We start from the raw sequence: 20,657 nt of genomic DNA, 5'->3' as shown, positions 1-20,657 counted from the left end.
GTGGGCTCCGTGCATTGCCCCCACCCTGAGCAATGGCTCCACACTCCCATTGGCCGGTTCCCGGCCAATGGAAGCTGGAGAGACGGGGGGGAGGTGCCTGCGGGGGAGAGCTGTGCAGACCTGCTTGAGCGCCTCCGCCTAGGAGCCGGACCTGCTGCTGGCTGCTTCCAGGTGCAGTGCGTTCTGAGGTGCTAGGACAGGCGGAAAGCCTGCCTTTGCACCCCGGCTGCACCGCTGACTGGGAGCCGCCAGAGTTAAGCCCGTGCCCCAACAGCGCAACCCCTATCCCAACCCTGAGCTCCCCCCCAACCCGGAGCTCCCTCCTGCACCACAAACTCCTCATTCCCAGCCCCACCCCAGAGCCCTGACCCCCTCCCACACCCCAACCCCCTTCCCCAGCCCAGAGCCCCTTCCCACACCCTGAACCCCTCATTTCTGGCCTCACCCCTGCACCCCAACCCTCTTCCCCAGCCCTGAGTCCCTCCCACACCCCAAACCCCTCATCCGCAGTTCCGTTGGGTCATGGGCATCAACAATTTTCTTCAACAAGGTCACCAGAAAAAAAGTTTGAAAACCACTGCTGTAAAAAGTTTAAGAGATTTTCTAAATGATCTCATTCTAAGTAGTACAATAGGGATCTAAAGAAATATTTTGACAGCTGTATAAGAAAACACAAAATCTTGAATAAGAGGATGAAAGGCTGAGATCGCAACTAGGTGAACTTTGATGAAGTTAAGCAAAAGTCCTGACTTTAAGCAATAGAAGATATACCATTAATCCTGGACTAGATGCTCAAAGGGGATCAGATTATTTTGACTATATCCTTAGGGGAAAATGTTTTTATTTAGCTGTGTATGTTTTCCTAGTCAAAGGTTTTCTAACTTTCCCTGAAAATTCTCTAGACTTCATTAGAAAATTCTTTATCAAATCATGTTAACTTTTCCTGGGAGAATTCTGCGCCACTGCGACATGCAGAATTTTTCAAAAATTAATGTTGGGTATGCCAAATTTCCGCTCCTTCCCCCCCACCCCCAAATGGGCTGCAGAAATGTTGGCTGCCACTAGGGGCCACTGGACCTGGCAGAGCCCAGCTCCCAAATAGAAGACAAGGCCGGGGGGAGGGAGAGGGAACTGGAGGGTTTCCAGTAGCTGCAGTTCCCAGCATGCCCTGAAGGATGGATATGGCAGAATGCAAAACACTCCATGCAAGCCCAGGAACCCAGCATCAGGCTGTTTCTCCCTCTGGATCCCTGGGCTCCATGGGTTCATGAGTGTCGGGGCCGGGGGCGGGAGCTGCAGCTGGGCTCTGGTAGGTAGAAGTGTGAGTGTTTGGGCCGGGGGGCCTTGCAGCTGGGCTCTAGGGGAAGAGGGTGTGTGTCTGGGCTGGGGGAGGCCGCAGCTGGGCTCTCTAGGGGGTGTGAGGGTCTTGGGAGGGCCCCATGGCCGGGCTCTGGGGGGAGGGAGCAGAGAAGCAGGAACGGGGTTGTCATAGGGGTTTCTTTAACTCTCTACTCCTGGGGGAATTTAGTTGTGTGTCTGTATTATTACAGACATACTTGCTGACAGGTATTTTGAAATAAATTACCAAAATAATTGAACCTGGCATGATTATATACTGTTATTTTGATAAATAAAATTTGCAGAATTTTATAATACTGTGCACAGAATTTTTAATTTTTGGTGCACGATTCCCCCAGGAATATAAATTGGAAGTCTCCAGGCCGTGAGGTGAAGACACAAAGGGTCCATAGAGAGTATGCATTCTGAGTCATGAGAGATTATGTCTGGTAGAAATGGGAGAGTCATTGGACAAAATGATTGGAACTCACACCTTCTTGTCAACTGTTGGAAATGGGCTATCCTGATTACCACTACAAAAGTTTTTTTTTTCCTCCTGCTGGTAATAGCCCACCTTAACTGATTACACTCATTATAGTTAGTATGGCAACACCCATTTTTTCATGTCGTCTGTGTATATACATCTTCCTATTGTATTTTCCATTGCACCCATCCCATGAAGTGGGTTTTAGCCTACGAAAGCTTATGCTCAAATAAATTTGTTAGTCTCTAAGGTGCCACAAGTGCTCCTTGTTCTTTTTGCTAATACAGACTAACACGGCTACCACTCTGATACAGTAGGTCTGGATACCAAAATTGATGAAGCCATGCTGGGGATACAAGAATCATCTGAGCACTGTCCTGCTGCACTTTCCTTAGAATAATGGAAATTAAAGAAGGGGGGAGGGGGAGAACACAGACAGTGGGACGTGACCCGGAGATTAGAAACTCATCTGCTAGAGAACCCAGACCCCTCAACAGCAAAAGAGGGCATTTTTTCTTATCCTTGGGTGCAAAGATATCTATTTTCTGAAATCCCCATGTTGGAAGATATGTGTTAGCAATGACTCCTTCAGAGACCATTAGTGAAAGGAGCAACTTCTCCTAGTTCATCTGCCACAACATTCGATTCCTTTGGGAGATATATTGCTAGGAGAGTTATGCAGTGACTGATGCACTATTCCTAGAGTAGAATGGTTTCTTGACAGAGGGTGACTGAATTTGGTTCCTCCCTGTCTGTTTATGTAATACATTATTGTGGCGTTGTCTGTTAAAATCTGTACAACTTGATTTCTCCACAGCAGTAGGAACAATCTGCAAGCAAAACAAAAAGCTCTCAGCTCCAGCACATTTATGTAAGCTTATAAAGCTGCTGAGGTCCATAGGCTGAGAGTCTGGAACTGACCCAAATGTGCACCCCAGCTGCTAATATCACGGTGAGAGATATAGGGGAGAAAGGCATTCCTAACAAATATTATCTGGCTCTAACCACTAATGAAGGGACAAGAGTATCAACTGAGGGATCATGATTTGCTGGTTCATGCTATGAATGCTTGGATCCAAGATAGAAAAGGTCTCAGTCTCAATCTGACAAAAGATGTCACCTGGGTGCAAGAGCCATGTGACCTAGTAGCCTCAAACAAACTCTTATCCATGTCTGATGGTGTGACTGAAGCAACATGATCAGATGGGAAAGATTCTGAAATCTCTCCACAGGCAAGCCCTCAATGTGACACTTCTCAGGGCACCCAGTGTTAAGTCTTTTGTTACTACCTGCCTCCAGTGCGAGGGAGTCTTGCCTGTGCTAGCTGAGTGTTGGCTCCATAAGGCAACCAGCCTGTCAGATACTCAAGCACTCTTCTTTGGGCTACTCAAGCCCTTTCTTTGCCTTTCAGGTGGACAACAGATGCTCCTGAGACCCTTCTAAGTATCCTCCTGTGGAATCCAGCCCCTGATCACAGGATACCCACAGAAATTCCAGATCCTCTGGTCCCAAAGGAACATAGCTTACCAGTTTTACCGTAGAACACCACTCCTGTATTACACACAACAATTGAATTCAATTACAAAACAAAAAAATTAATTTAAGAAAGAATAGAGATTAGAATAAAAACCAATGTAAGAGATGGGAACAAATGGTTATATATCAAACAAAATCATAACACATTCTAAATTTAACTAATAAGTTACCCATCTATCTAAAGAAGTTTATCTCACACAAAGTTCTTTCCAGCGTTTTCAGCCAAGCCTGGCTGAGATCCCTTTTTCATGAAGCAAACCCGCTGTCAGTTTAACTTCCTAAATGAAGGATGTCAGGGTGTCTTTCTGCTCCCCCAAATATATCAGAACAACCTTTGGTGTTGACCTCAAAATAATGCCACCTACACACTGTTTTCCTCTTCCAAGTGATTCTTTCTGAAGTCTCCCACAGCTCTTCATTAGCATTTTACTTAAAATGCTAACAGACTGCTATTGTATGACATACAATACACAATGGTCCACCATAGAGAGACATCTCCCACCCATATCTGGAGGAGTTTGTCTCATGACCTGCTAACTTTGAGTGACCTGCTTTTAACTACAGACCTAGAGAACTTTTTTTTTTAGTATATATACATACAACTCCTCACATATTTTCTGATCATACATCTCACAATGATAAGGACCACCAGTGTGGCACTACCCCTTTGGTGAACCAATGGGGTCGTCGTACCCCTATATATCCCTGTGCCCTTGCCAGCATCAAGGTCCTTGGGTCATACTCGGTGTTTTGGAGTATAGGATAGCACCTATAAACTTTATGATTTGGGATGGAATCAACTGAGATTTCTTTATGTTGATTTTTGTCCTAAATCTGAAAAAAGGCACAAAATCAATCTTACTGAGTTGCAGACCTGCTGGACTGATTTGCCTCAGATTAATCAATTGTCAAGATATGGCCCACAAATACCCTGATGATGTAAATGAGCGATTACTACTTATAGGCACTTTGTAAAAACTCAAGGTGCAGTCAAGTGACCAAACAAGAAAACCTTGAACTGATAATTGTCCTTCAGTACAGCAAAGCAGAGAAACTTTCAGTATGACAGGTCTAGCGCCACATGAAAATAAGCATCTTGCAAGTTGAGGGTACTAAACAAGTCCATAAGATCTAATGAGGGTCTGATGGATGCCAGAGTCACCATGCAAAGCTTTGGATTGGACATATAACTGTTGAGGAGCCTGAGATCTAGTAAAGGTTGCCACCCTCCCTTTTTCTTTGGTATCATAAAGAAAGCAGACTAAAATCCTTTTCCTCCAAAGGCAAGTGGTACCAGCTCTATGGCACCCAGCTCCAATAGAGATTATATCTCCTGGTGCATGAAACTTATGTGAAATTATGTGAATCCCTAAAGAGAGATGGGGAGGGTATCAGGTGTATGGTATAGAATTGTAGGGCATAACCTTATTTCATGACCTGCAAGACCGAACAGTCTGATGTTATTTGTGGCCAGGTATCCCTGAAGAAAGAAAGGTGGGAACCAAAAGGGGGAGGGGAGATACAGATCCACACGCTGGTTCAGTATTTTCCTTATTACTGTGGTAGGTCAGCATCTGACTGGGGTCTCAGATTTTTCAATTAAAAAGAGCCTCAGTCCATGTTCTCTGGACCTCTGTGTGCGCATCTTAAAAGCGCTTCAGATGGCGCACACTGAGATTCCCTTGAACAAAAAAGGCAATGGTTGTGTCCATCCATGAGCAGAATGACTTTCCTGCAGGAAGGCAAGAACTTGAAGCCTGATGAGCAGGGCCCCAGCATCAAATCTGAAATGGACAAGCACAGGATTTGAAGCCTGCAAACAGGGCTCAGCCTGAAACTGACAAGGTAACTGACTAGCCTCACTGACCACTATAAACTAGCTGTCTTTAAAAAAAAAAAAAAAAAAAAAAAAAAAAAAGTAGCTAATGACAAGGTAACTAATAACTAAATTAAAAGATTAATAACTTGTAACAGTAACTAACTGAAAAAAGGACACAAAGTCTTCCCACTTACTGTTGAAAGGCAGTTAGAAGGAACCAAGGGTGAACAGGTTGCACTGCCCCCTTTACGCCTGGGCATATCAGCATGAAAAGTGCATACACAACCCCTACTGGACACTGCTATTTGAATTTCCAAACCTCTGTGCCAGGTGAACTGACACACTGTAAGTGGGAGCCACAGGCACAGGAAGAAGAAACTATGGTTATTAAGCCTTTGTGGCTTCTTGAGAGATCTTTATTTTTACTGAGCAGTGATTATCCTGCTACCAGCCATTGCTACAACCACCTTCCCAAGAAGGTCAGGGTATATAACTAAAACAGCAAGAAATGAAGGTTATTCACCTATAACTGGAGTTCAAGGTGTACTCTTCATATTCCCACTCATGGATGTGTTGATGGTACAGCTCTCACATTGGAATCTTTTGATAGAAGTGCCTGTTGAGGTGTTCCTGCAACCACTCTTGCCCCTTCCCCTCACTGTTCATGAATGTTCTGAGTGTGAGTAACCTTTGTTTCTTGTCCAAGCGTCCTCTGCACATCTCCCACTCATGGGATAGTTTGACAAGCAGTACTCCTCTTTGGGGGAAGGTGGAACATGGAGTCTTAATTAAAGAAAGATTGAAGTACTGCTCTGCCAAACTGAGCATCCAATTTGAACACTCAGGGCTTCTCTATCTGGAAACTAAGCACGCAGAAACTAGGGTGTAAATCTACAACACCCTAGCTTGCCATCTACTAACTGGCCAGGTGGACTCTGCTACTGCACATGAAACTTCCTTAGTGTGTTTTGATGTTTTGTTGTTTTACAGTACATTACAGAACTTTTAGCATATGGTAGCAGGGTCCATATGGGCAGTTAGTTTGCTGTATATTTACACCCTGATTTTCCATGCACTAAGCTTCATGTGTAGACAAACCCTAAGCCCAAATAGCAGTGTTGTATAAATGTATGTCTGGAGCTCCATGTTACAGAAATCGGGAGAGTGGTAATTGTAATGCATTGAGGTCGCCTTGGCCCTAGTAGAATGGGACCAAAATCCTTCTGGGATAGGAATAGATGTCAATATATAAGCCTCTTGTGTACATAACCATTTTGATAATGTTTGAAAAGAGATTTGACCTTTTTTTATAATCAGCATAAAACATGAAAAGATTTGAAGACTTTCTGAATTGTTTAGTCCCATTCAAACAATAAAATAAAGCCCTTTTTGCATTTAAAATATCTAACCTATTTTCACCTACATTTCTATGCAGTCCTATGGGATGGGAGCGGGAGGGAGCAATACCGGCAGATTAGTTGACTGATTCATGGGAAACTTAGTCAATACTTTAGATAGGAACCTGGGACGGGGACATAGGACAACCTTATCTTTATGGAATACAGTAAATGATAGGCCAGCCATAAGGGCTTTCAATGCAGCCCCTCTAAAACAGGAAGCATAATTCTGTTTTTCTATGGAGAACCAGGACATCAAAGATGCAGCGAGAGACATCTCCTCTATTACCAAAAGAATTTTCTGAGTAGTCGTCAACTATTTCATGAAATACTGCATCCTCTAACAAAGACACAATTCCCACATTTTTATCCAGAGACTTCTGGTCCTCCAGTTCAGAATCTGTTTCTTGATGTTCTTCGAGCACCCCAGGTTCATCCCCTTCTGAGAGCATGTCTGATGCAATAAGTGGTGAGAGACAATAGCTCCTCTATCCTGAGCTTCTCTGGAGCGGAAGTAGTAGTACATGGATCCGAAGAAGCTCCTCTATCTCTTATGGCTTTATCAGTCCCCTCTAGATTCAAGATAAGAACGGGCTAAAGATTTGTACAATGGATTTGATCTACCGCTGTTATGGGAGATTGTTGAGCAGCCTTGAATTGAGTCTGATCTGTGGGACCACAGTATTAACTGCCTGCTGCACTAGATGTTCAGGATCCTTCTTTCTCAATTTAGGATCCAATGATCTGGGATTAAAAGACACTGGATCCACCAATTTCCCCAAGTATCTTTTGGATCATTCTTACACACTGAGTCTTTCCCCTGAACTCGAGTTCCTGGATTTGAGGGAGGTTGCTCCTACAAAATGGCTCTGCTTACAGAGGCTGTCACCAATGGAGTCTCTCTGCTTTTCGATTTCAGGCACAAAGATTTGAGATCCTTTTTAGATACCACAGGGTTCTTGGAGCTTAGAACCAAAGAAAGTTCGCACTTCTTGAAGCCAGGACTCTTGACTTTCAGACCCAGCATCTGATCCCAACAGCAGAACTGAAGCTCCACTTAACAACTAACTAGAAAACTTTAAGAAACAAAACCCAATACTAAAACTCTAAATAACTATTTACACTATAATCTAATCTATATGATAAAAGCATCACAAGGCACTGTTCAAGATAAGGATCTTGGCCACTGGCCCTGAGAGGTTCCTGATCCACCAGCTGCAGTGGTTGGAAGAACTACAGTAGCCACAGCACCATGCCCCCTTTTATAGCCTCACCCTTTGTGACATTACCCAGGGTAAAATCTGGACCGATAACAATTGTGTCCTCTCAGTTCTCCAACCTGGGATGCCTTTTACACTGCTTTGCTGTTAGATCAACCACTCCTGGCCGGCTCACACACAGCCTCCAGCATGTTAATTACTCCCAGTTATACCCCAAGAGTGCTACAGCCACCCACCCTTGATTTACACTGCAGAGCAACACCAGCAAATCCCCGGTCTCAGACTTCCTCCCAGAAGTGTGTCTTGTATTGCTCAGCACTCTCCTGGACAATACAAGCTCATAATAAGTCCATCATTTTATTCATTAAAAATTATATGCATAAATCTTGTTACCCCAGATGGAGCTTCCCAAATACTTCAATCCAAACACACTGGTCTAAATAAAACAATAATACAAGTTTATTCACTTAAAATATATCTTTTGTAGTTATTACAAGTAATGAAGCATAAAAGTCAGAATTGGTTTAAGAAAATAAAAGTAAATTTAAACTAATGCCTAACATAACAAGCTAGTGTGAATTCAAAACAAATGTCTCTCTCTGCACTTTTTAGCAGTCAGGATCCCTCCCCCAGTCCAAAGCTATTTCCTTTATTCTTCAGGTGTTGTGGATGCCATGGGTAGAGAGACAGGAGGAACCAATTGGGGAGTCTCCTCTCTGCTCTTTATAGCTGTCTCTTCTTTGCGAATCATCTCCAGCTGAGGTACAGGAGAGGGAAAGTCTGTGTGGATGGGAACCCCCAGCTGTTTCTTTGTCAAGATATTAACCACATCGTCTTTCCTGCCAAAGAATAGCTGACAGTTCATTTGATTTTGCTGACGCCTGTCTGAGGCATTGGCTAGCCTTTTGTCTCTGGGGAACTGGTTTGTGGCTGCTCCCCCCAGACTTGGAACACGTCTAGCAATGCCATACAAACGAATATTACAACTTTACATGCAATGTTGCCACATATTTTACCAGAACAAAAATGATCAGGCTTCAAGTTCTTGCCTTCCTGCAGGAAAGTCATTCTACTCACGGATGGACACAACCATTGCCTTTTTTGTTCAAGGGAATCTCAGAGTGTGCCATCTGAGGCGCTTTTAAGAAGCGAGCTGGGGCCGGGCTGCTCTGCTTCTGCCGCTGAGTTCGGGGAGGTTGGGGAAAGGATGCCCCCCTTACTCACCTGCAGCGGGAAGCGGAGCACCGCGGCCCCAGCCCGCTCCACTTTCCTTGCCCAGGCCCCAGCTGTGTTGCTGGGGGGAGGGGGGAGGAAGGTCCTGCACTCACTGCTGGCGGCGGAAGCGGAGCAGCCCGGCCCCAGCCGCTCCACTCCACCAGCTCCCAACCACAGGTGAGTACGGGGGGCTTCCTTTCCCCAACCTCCCCATACTTACCGGCAGCGGGAAGCGGAGCGCCACAGCTGGGAGCTGACGCACTGATCCACTGGAGCGCTGTCCAAAGCCTCCACATTGCAAATTTCCTGTGTTTACTAGACCAAGGGTGATATGGAGGTAAGGAACAGGGCGGGGGGAGGGGGGGAGGGATTTGTAGCAGAGGCGCCTCTCAGTCCCATAATTTCCCCTCCAAAGTGTGCAAGGATCTGGGGGCCCTTGCCTCACTGGTTGTCTGAGTCCCTCTCTCAGCCAGCCATGTGGGAGATGGGGATCCTTTCTCTGGGGGGGGGGGGGGGAGGGAGCAGGGGCTGAGCCCCTTTCCTTCCCTGCCAGTACATGCACTAGGATTGGATGCCCCTGTTCCTCTGGGAGGGATCTGAGCTCCTCTCTCTGCCTGCCAGTGTGCACAGGGATCAGGGGAGTCCTGCCAATATAAAGGGTCTGAGCCCCTCTCTCTCTCTCTGCCCTCTGTGCATCTGAGGGACTGTGTACATCTGGTGTGGATCTGATCTCCTCTCACTGGCCTCCCATGTAAGCTGGCACTGGGAGAAGCCCCCTGCCCTACTGACACAACCATATCTTATTCCTGCACAATAACCAATAGTAGCCAAAGTTTATTAAAAAAATGTTTCCCCCAGAAAATATAAAAAACTTTCCCTCTTTACATTAAGAAAAATAGGCAAACTCAGCCTCTGCACCTACCTCCAAAAAGTCAGCGTTCACATAGAATTAAATATTGGCTGGCTACAGTTCACTAAAGAAATTACACAGGCTACATCCACCCTACAGCAGCACAGGTGTGCCGCTATAGAGCATGTAGTGGAGATGCTCGAAGCTGACGGGAGAACTTTCTCTCCTGTCAGCTTAACTCCTGCCTCAGTGAGAGGCAGTAGCTATGTTGGCCAGAGAAGCTCTCCCACTGACATAGTGCTGTCTAACGGGCGTTTAGGTCGGTACAACTTATGTCGCTCAGGGGTGTGAGCAACGTAAGTTATATCGAAGCAACCTATAGCGTAGACAAGGTCTCAGTCACACGCAAGTGTAAAAAAATAACGTTTCAATTAAATTACCATGTCAACTTAAGTACAAGTGAGGTTATCTTCAATGCAACATCTTTTCTGCAACTCAGTGATAGAGATAAACAAAAATAACCACAGCAGTTCAGCAAGCCAAACAAAAATAAGAATCGCTGCTCCAAAGGCTCAGTGTACTGTCATATTTTCTCTCATCTCACTCACAACACAACTCTATATTGTACTGCATGCACTTGGATATTATGATTACGAAAGTCATAAGCACCCAAACTGCAGGAGAAAGTCATATAAGCACCCAAACTCTCCACTTGCTGCGTTGTGTATTAATATAAAATAAGAAATTGCTTCATATCTGAAATAATCTGAGTTTTATGTAATTTAGCACCTATATAAAAATACTTACCCCCCTGATTCATTAGTACAGTCACAATGATTAATTGCTACTATACTACATGGCAACCAATTTACAGTTTTATGGCAATGTTGAAATTGTAGATTTAAAGGTGATCAGGGGAATCCTAATTATGCATTCTGTGCTCCAATGGTCTAAACATCTAAAATCACATAAGAATTTTGTAACTGTGTATGATCCACCCCATCTAGTAATTTATTTGTATTTTAAAACATAAGGAACACCATCGACAAAAAGAAAAACTAATTTCAAAAAGCATTTAATCTCTTCATCATCCACCCGAGCAATAATCTAAATCTCAACACTCTGCATAAATACTTCTGTATATTTTCATACAGTGGGCACACATTTCCCTCAAAAGCATTTTTTTAATTCAATTTTCGAATCATGTACTATAATCCATCAGCCCAGGATTGCGGTTTCTGAGGATACAAAAAATAAATTATTCATTCAAAGTTTACGCAACTAAAACAAAGAGATTTTCATTTTAATGTCATTCCACTAATGGAGATATTGACAAATTTAAAACTGCAAAAAAGTACACTTACTGTGTAGCTTTGACAATGTCCCATGTGCTGTAATCATCAATGTGGCTTTTCCGTCCAAGAGAATCACTGTATCCATGGTTATAATGGCTTTGGGGCTTGATTTCCTGCAAAATGGAAATCTGCTATTAGGGCATGAGATTTAGGTTTACTGCTAGAATTCTTAAAATATTTGTAACTGAACAGCATTTATTTTGGAATACTTCCATATGAATACAAAAATACTATATCCAGTTGAACACAGAATAAAATCATTTAAATCTGGCCAGGATACATGGTCAAAACTCTTTAAGTGTTGTGAACTGTACCACAGTATTCTTTAATAAATACATTTCAAGACCTTAGTTTTATATCTCATCCAAGAGATGGCACACCTGCAGCAGCGCAGTATCACCAAATCCCATGCTGCAGGAATTCATTCAGTACATAGTGTTTTAGAAGGAAGAGTGCCTCCTCAACAGTAATGGCCATCTTTACAAGTATGTAAAATACGACACCTGATAGCTTTTTAATCATATATTAATACAATCAAAAACTACTATCAAATGTATGGTGGTTTACTCTTTGACTTGAATTCTGTAATTGTACGCTGTTAAACAGCTGCCACATTTCACCCCACAGATGATGCCTATTATATGTGTAATAGTAAAGCGCTTTTGGGATCATTACTACTATGGTGACTATAACCTAGTTTCTATATTCTATTGTAGCTCTTGGATCATAACTAGGAGCTTATCATCTGGGCAATAGAAATCACGTTTTAAGACTCTGGGACACACAAAATACCCTACTAACACGAACTGAGTTCCCTTCTTTTGTTATAAACCCAATGGAAGGGAAAAGAAAAAATAAACCAGGATATTTCCTCATCTTACTTCAAAGGGGGGGGAGGAGGGAGTGAGAGTGAAATAGGGACGTAAATATTGGTTAAAATAGTTAACCGGTTAAATGATTAAAATGATATCACTTAACAGGTTAAGCGAGGTCGCTCCAGCTAGCCTGGTGCAGGGCAGCCAGGGCTGGGGGGTCCTGCTGCTCCGGCCTGGATGAGGGTCCCACTGGCCCGGCCTGGCTGGGGTTGCTCTGGCCAGCGCAGCCAGGGTCAGGGTCACTCTGTCCAGGCCCGCACAGCCAGGGCTGAAGACGTGCCGGCCGGTGCATCCAGGGCTGGGGGTTGCTCCATCCCAGCAGGGGCTGGATCCCACCAGCCAGCGCAGCCAGGGCTGTGGGTTACTCTGGCCTGGCTGGGGTCCCGCCGGGCCGGCATGGCTGGGGTTGCTCCAGCCAGCACAGCCAGGGCCAGGGTTGCTGTGGCCGGGCCCTCGCAGCCGGGGCTGGAGTCCCACCAGCATAACTGGGGCTGGGGTCCCACTGGCCTGGCCTGTCCTTTGCAGTGGGGGTCGCTCCAGCCCGCCAGCCCGGCCTGGCCACCGGGGCTGGAGTCCCTCTGGCGGGCACAGGGCCACCGGGGTTAAGAGTTAAGCTCAGTTAACAGTAAGCCTAATGCTTACTGGTTAACCTTTTACCTCCCTAGAGTGAAAGTGAGAGAATGAGAGTGTGAGTGTGAGTGAGAGTGTGGACAGCTATTCTCAGGAACATAAACATATGACCTTGCAAAAATTGGATCTACCAAAAGAGTTAAGTGGCTTCAAAGAAAAAATGGCCTAGTCTATATGTTGCACAGCCTTGATTTAGCACATACATTTCCTAAGTCAGGGGCCATGTTTTCCTCGGAGATATAATGCTCAAATTGTGAACATGCAAATAACTGTCAGCTGCAGAGTGTCTCAACCATTAATCGCTTTAGATATATCGTACCACCTCCCTTTAAATGAGGTTTTTTGTTCTCCATCATCACTATAGTATTATGCTGGAGAGCATTAACTCACTCTCATCCTCATCATCACATTAAATATGGATAAGCAAAAAAAATCATACTTAGTAGTCCAACCCAAACAAAAAGACTGCTTTCCCCACCCTAAGGTATAATTTACATAAAATTTTAAAAGAAAAATTAAATGTCAGTTATTTCATTTAGAAATATAGTTTACTACAACTTACAGTGCTGTAAAAGAATGACTGAACAGCTAGATAATACAGAAAATGCGATTCTTTTCAACAAGTCTGCAGGTATAATGGGCCCAATGCAGCAGAAAAGAGGCTTCACAAATAACTTCAACTATTTCCTATTCAGAGAAGAAAGTACCTTTTCCTACAGCAGTTTAGGAATGTTATATTAATAATTTTGCAGCTGCTCCCTTCCTGGGGCAAAGTTTGTAATGGATGATTGTTTGCTTACTCACCACACTTCAACAGGTCCTGACATTCTATTCTTCCCAGCTAACTGAACATTTTGGAAGTCAGACAGTTAAATTAAGAGAGGAACTGTGTGGCCTAAAAATTGTCACTCCTAGCCCTCCTTCCCCCCCAAAATGAATCCATGAGTTGACAAAGAGGGGAACCAGTGTTAAAAAGAACACATGTCCAACCTGCTTTAACAATAGTTTAACCATAAAAAGAAACTAGTACCTTCAGAAATGACTCAATTTCTGAATACTGAATGTTAATATTTTTTCCTCATTGTTAAACCATTATCTAATAAAGCAGATTAGAAATGGACTACTAATCTCTTATACTGAGTTTATGGGACAACATTGCAAATGCCATAGTTCAGCAAAATGGTAACCTCCAGGATCAGGCTCAATTACTCATATTGTATCTGTAAACTTCTAAAACAAACAAAACATCTCAGTTTATTCACGGTGAAGTGCTTCATTAACTTGTGACATTTCAGATTGTTGGGATGAATGCAGTTTTACTTAGCAATTTTTCTATTAATATTATCACTTGGTCTCCTTAGCAACACAGTCAATAGAATTTCACCCAGAAATTTCTGCATCAAGCCCAATAACCTTGCCTTGAACCAGAGCATATCTTTTAGGGGATAAATATCAGGACAACTGGAATGAAAACACAAAACAAATAAGTTCCTGATCCCACTTCCATGAAAATGTATCCATGTGTCCCACCACAGGATCATAATACCTGCAGCAAAGTTTGCTGCTCTGCCTTGGTGGAAATGAGTCCCACCTGAGGTCACAGCCACCTGTTTTACTCAACTACACCTCTACCCCGATATAATGCGACCCGATATAACATGAATTCAGATAGAACGCGATAAAGCAGCGCTCCGGGGGGGAGTGGGGGGGGGGAGCGCTATGCATTCCGGCGGATCAAAGTTCGATAGAACGCAGTTTCACCTATAATGCGGTAAGATTTTTTGGCTCCCGAGGACAATGTTATATCGGGGTAGAGGTGTACCTGGGATTCCCAGGAAGCAAGACTCAGAAATCAAACATCGCAGAACATGAGTCAATTCACCCTGCAGGCAGAAATTTTCCAGTTTTGGTCTCTTTCTGGAGGTGAAGGATTTGGAAAGTCTGAGCAAAAACTTTTGATCTCAACATGATGGAAAACTTATTTTTTCCACATCAAAAATTATTGAAAGGGGTTTTTTTTTTGTTTGTTTGTTTTTTAAACAGCTCTAGCACTGGAACGACTGGAGTTACGAAAATGAAATTTTACTTTGGGATTTTCATCATAAAGAGAAATATTTTTGAGTGAATTATTTAGTTACAAGCCTCTGGAAAAAAAATGCACTTTGCACATATATGGTACAAGTCATACTACTTTTACCATATATGTTCATGAATATTCAGAGAGGATGAATATACAGAACTCCTTAACTTCATCGATTATTCCAAAACGGCCAGGGCAATTTCCAAAAATTGTATGGTAATGCCAGACAGTGTTCCAATCTAGCAGGTTACCAATGAAGTTGAAAACAAAAATCAGTATCATCTGGCTCCAGCTCTGAGCTAGGGTTGCCAACTTTCTAATCGCACAAAACCCAACACCCCTGCCCCACCCCCCACTCCCTCTGTCACTCACTCTCCCCCACCCTCACTCACTCTCACGAGGTTAGATATCACTTTCCACAGCACTTTAGTTTTCCATGGTAGCCTTTCCTTCAAATAATGACTAAGCCAACTTTGCTCATTGTATAAAACCTGTCAGGATTATGGGCCTAAACTCACTATAATCGTAAATAATCATTTAAACAACATGAATATTATTTTTTTAAGTGGTACATGTTTGCTGAAGTTTTAAAGAAAGTCAAATCACTGGACTTATGGAAGCCCTGGAACAGAGTTGAAGTGCTAAATCAGCTTTTAGCAGTCAGTAGCGTCTTCTGCAGGTCTAGAAAGAATATTTTCTTCATTTCAGTTTATTCAATGAGTTCAGTTTAATGACTAGTTCAAAGCTGAGAAACTGCCCAGAAGTTGAAAAAGCAGGAAAGCTTGTTTTCCTCTTCCAGTCTATGAATAAAAACTAGTATGACAGCTACTATAGTGCCAAAATCTTGAAGGTCAGCGTGACCAGAAACAATTTAATACACTAACTTCAGCTTTAACAAATCAGTTTTAAATGCAAAATATGTTTTAATAAACTCACTTTTTCTTATCTATTCAGCGCAGTTAAAGAAGTTTTATTTAATTAGTAAAATTTTAAAATGCTGTTTTTATGCATTTTAATTGAATTCCAATTTCCATCCAAATGCAGCTTGACACAATTTCATGAGTAATTCATCACCATCTAGTAAAGGTTAGTAAATGTAACATAAGAAAAAGTAAAAGTTAAAAATCTAAATATATGTTTACCTATATAATAGCTTGAGTGTGTGTGTGTCTCTCTCTCTATATATATAGACACACACACACACACACACACACACACACACACACAGTGAGAGAGAATCATCCTGATTACCAAACAGTAGTATAAAATTTAGTGTACTGTAAAGGCTATATTTTTTTTTACAAATACACGTTTTAATGGTTGCAACTAGAGAGAATCTACCTTTCGCTAGGAAAATAATTTAAAATAAAAAATAAAAAATACTTTACGGTCATATAGCACTTTTCGTCAGTAGATCTCAAATCGCTTTACAAGAGGCAAGCATCATTAACCCCACCTTTATAGATGGGGAAACTGAGGTACAGAGAGATGAAGTGACTTGCCCTAAGTCACCAAACAGGTTAGTGGGAAAAATCAATAACAGAATACAGGTCTCCCCAAGTCTACCTATTCGATCAAAAAAAAAAAAAAAAAGTTTCCTGCTTGCTGTTTTAAATGATGATTAAAACTGGTGATTTAATCAATCCACCCTAAATACAGCTAAGTTATGCCACTTAAAAAAAAAAAAAAAAATAGGTGAACCTCAGATTCACACGATCTTGGCGTAATAAGGCATTAACTAGGTATGAAAAAAAAAAATTTTTTTTCCCCTCTATCAAATATGTTTTCCAGGACACAGACATGGCAGTGAAGACTGTGTGCGTTCTTTCTCAGCTGTTAGACAGAACAGAGTAAGTGTTCATGGCTATCCATCCAAAATGAATCTCTTCATAGCTAGTCACTCTATTAAGGTCTTACACACAATGGATGATCTTGATGGATGGAGAAAGATTTGCAGTTAATAGGGACTGAAGATTTCACTCATGGCCTGAGGTAGGAGACCACCTTGAAGAACCTAACCACTAACTCATGAGCTGCTAAGAGGGCTAGGGTATCTGCCTAAGGAGCCTTTGAACACCTACCCAATAATGCTCACTCTGAGGCCTTCTTGAATCCCCTCCTAAAGGAACTCTGTAGCTATGGGAAAGGATATTTGGCTTTGTCAGTGCACAACTGGGCTGTTGTGAAGCTCAGGGCCTTGGTAGAACAAGCCTTGACATTTTTGGAAAGATTATATGGTGAATTTTTTGTTTCAATCCTTTCAAGAAACAGGGAAAATCCACTGCCCAGGTGTTAGTCTGCCCACAGATAGGTGATCCTCTGAGAAGGGTTCAAGGAGCTCTTCTTGTTCACTACAGCCTTTACTTATCTAATTGCTAGCCCCGGAGCAGAGCGTTTCACCTCTCAGGTGTGTGTGAGAATGTCTGTGAAATAATCTAGAGATCCATACCTCATCACAGCACTTGCTTCTTCAACCTTGTCCTGCAGGTCCTCCTCTCCTGATCCACTATATGCTGAAGTATTAAGTAACCCAACTCCAACCACAGCTGACCGCAGAGAGGCTGCAACAGGCAGGAGATGTGATAGTCTGAGGCACTATATACAAAGACTCCAAAATGTGGGACTGATTAAAAAAAAGTTGCATCTTTCCTCCCAGTGGACTTCTCCATATTACTAAATATAGGGCAAGTTGCATGAAAATTTGGCCATAATGCTCATCACATCCAGAGACACTGTCACTATCTCAAACCAAAAACTAGAGAGCTGATGCCCAGGAGAGAGAAAGGAGGAAAGAACATGGAAGCCTTCTTTTAAAATTGGATGTCTCCTAAGTGACAGCTAAGAAGGAAGCAGGTCCACACTGCTTGCAGCCTCATCTCCGAACAAGTTTGTGAAAACAGTCTACACAGCAATGCCGAAATAAATCTCTGCACTGACTTCAACGCATTTGTGCCCATTTATGAATTTGGCTCCATTACTGCAGTCATTCTAAAACTGGAGTGGAAAGATTTCTTCAGACCTACTCAAGGTGAAGTACTTGAATCCAATAGCTAATGTTGTGTTTTGCTGAAGATTCCTAAACCACCTTTGTAAAAAAAATTGTCTTTTTTTGTATCCTTTAATTTAAAATGGTATGTAGTGTTCATATTGCAATATAAACACAAGTACTTTTGAACAAAGTAGGTGCTTTTTGAGACATCTGTTGTCCAAAAGGAAACAAGAACCACAAATGTCTCTTTCCTAACATGTAACATGTTGCAGCATAACTCAGCTAGTTAACGGAGACATTATTTCCTTTTTCTGTAAATATTTAGCCAGCAGCTGAGTTCTATTGGGATGTAGGACAGCTATTTCAAAGAAAAAACTGAAAGCTGCAGATGTGTCTACTTTTAACCTGAATATACTGGATTATCACAACTAAAACCTGCACATGGATAAGAACCACAAATATGATGACCATAAAATAACTCTGTTGGTCTCAAGCATTCCAGCATACATAAGCTTACTGCAGAGTCAGAAAAAAGCATTCAGTAGTCATGGACTGATGACATTAAAATTAATCTGAAATTAAGACAAAGATGGCAATCATCCCAAGAGTCAAATTCAGTCATGGAAATAAAATATTATACTTTTATATAGTGCCTTTTATTCCAAGGGACCTGAAAATGCTTCACAAGGTATATAAATACACCACTGTTTATATTCACCTTCTGCTGGTGAGTTTAGTCCTTATTAAATATCTAGTAAATTTTTCAAGCCCTAGCTTAGATTGTTACTGTAAAATATTCTTTCTACCACTGAGCGTGACTACTCCAGAACCTTCCTCAATCCTAAAAGGGGAAGGAAGTTCATGTCATTGATCTTCATGACTTGAAAGTGTTTTAACCTATTACACATATACAGAATTGGCAGCTAGATTCTCAGATGCCTGAAATTAGGGCTGTCAAGCAATTAAAAATATTAATTGCAATTGTGCGATAAAAATAATCACGATTAATCGCACTGTTAAACAATAGAATAGCATTTATTTCAATATTTTTAGATGTTGTCTACATTTTAAAATATATTGATTTCAATTAAAACACAGAACAGAAAGTGTACAGAGCTCACTTTTCATTTATTTTTGATTACAAAAGAGAAATAGTATTTTTCAGTTCACCTCATACCAGTACTGTAATGCAATCTCTTTATCATGAAAGCTGAACTTACAAATGTAGAATTATGTAAAAAATAAAACAATGTAAAACTTTAGAGCCTACAAGTCCATTCAATCCAACTTCTTGTTCAACCAGTCAGACAAACAAGTCTGTTTACATTTGGAGGAGATAATGCTGCCCGCTTCTTGTTTACAGCGTCACCTGAAAGTGAGAACAGACATTCGCATGGCACTGTTGTAGTCGGCATCGCAAGATATTTATGTGCCAGATGCGCTATAGATTCATACGTCCCTTCATCTTCAACCACCTTTCTAGAGGACATGGGTCCATGTTGATGACAGGCTCTGCTCGATAACGATCCAAAGCAGTGCAGACCAACGCAAGTTCACATTCATCTTCTGAGTCAGATGCCACAAGCAGGTTGATTTTCTTTTTTGGTGGTTTGGTTTCTGTAGTTTCTGCATCAGAGTGTTGCTCTTTTAAGACTTCTGAAAGCATGCTCCACACCTCTTCCCTCTCAGATTTTGGAAGGCACTTCAGATTCTTAAACCTTGGGTCAAGTGCTGTAGCTATCTTTAGAAATCTCACATTGGTACCTTCTCTGCATGTTGTCAAATGTGCAGTAAAAGTGTTCTTAAAAGGAACAACATGCTAGGTCATCATCCGAGACTGCTATAATATGAAATATATGGCAAAATGCGGGTAAAACAGAGCAGGAGACGTATAATTCTCCCCCAAGGAGTTCAGTCACTAATTTAATTAACGCATTATTTTTTAATGAGCATCATCAGCATGGAAGCATATTCCTCTGGAATGGTGGCCAAAGCATGAAGGGGCATACAAATATTTAGCATATGTGGCACGTAAATACCTTGCAATGTCAGCTACAAAAGTGCCACGTGAACGTCTGTTCTCATTTTCAGATGACATTGTAAATAAGAAGCGGGCAGCATTATCTCCCATAAATGTAAACAAACTTGTTTGATTGGCTGAACAAGAAGTAGGACTGAGTGGACTTGTAGGCTCTAAAGTTTTACATTGTTTTATTTTTGAGTGCAGTTTTGTAACAAAAAAAAAAATCTACATTTGTACGTTGAACTTTCACAATAAAGAGACTGCATTATGGTACTTGTATGAGGTGAATTGAAAAATACGATTTCTTTTGTTTATCATTTTTACAGTGCAAGTATTTGTAATCAAAATAATATAAAGTGAGTGCTGTACACTTTGTATTCTGTGTTGTAATTTAAATCAATATAGTTGAAAATGCAGAAAAACATCCAAAATATTTAATAAATTTCAATTGGTATTCTATTGTTTAACAGTGTGATTAAAATTGTGATTAATTGTGAATAATTTTTCTAATCGCAATTAATTTGAGGTAGTTAATTGGATTAACAAAATTATGGATGCAATCTAATTACATTATATATCCAAATATGAGTAAATCTTTGCTGAGCAGTAGTGATACTTCGGAAACAGATCTCTCCAGTATAAAGTATACAAAAATATGTACAAAAGAGACTTCTCACTGACACCGCCCCCCCTAAGATTTTAGAGAGAGGAGAGGATTCTGCACAGACTGAGAAGATCAAATCAACTGTAACTACATCATCTTCATACATAACTACTCTCACTCTCTCTCTCTCTAAAAAAAAAAAAGTTTACTAAAATAAAAGGCATTGTAATGGCTTGTTTTAA

General features: G+C 41.7%; 1 protein-coding gene across 1 annotated transcript in view; it reads right to left on the bottom strand.

Annotated features, from left to right (window-relative positions):
• The window catches only part of ZDHHC17 (zinc finger DHHC-type palmitoyltransferase 17), a 123,503-nt gene that overhangs the window by 89,646 nt on the left and 13,200 nt on the right, over positions 1-20,657 (bottom strand). The window contains exon 2 of the mRNA XM_054027001.1: positions 11,224-11,327. Coding sequence (XP_053882976.1) covers positions 11,224-11,327 — 104 coding nt within the window. The remainder of the gene's footprint in view (positions 1-11,223; positions 11,328-20,657) is intronic.

This window comes from Malaclemys terrapin, chromosome 1 (genome assembly GCF_027887155.1).
Source record: "Malaclemys terrapin pileata isolate rMalTer1 chromosome 1, rMalTer1.hap1, whole genome shotgun sequence".
NCBI classification, from domain to species: domain Eukaryota; kingdom Metazoa; phylum Chordata; order Testudines; family Emydidae; genus Malaclemys; species Malaclemys terrapin.
The sequence above is the reverse complement of the archived record's forward strand: the minus strand, read 5'-3'. Positions and strand labels throughout refer to the sequence as shown.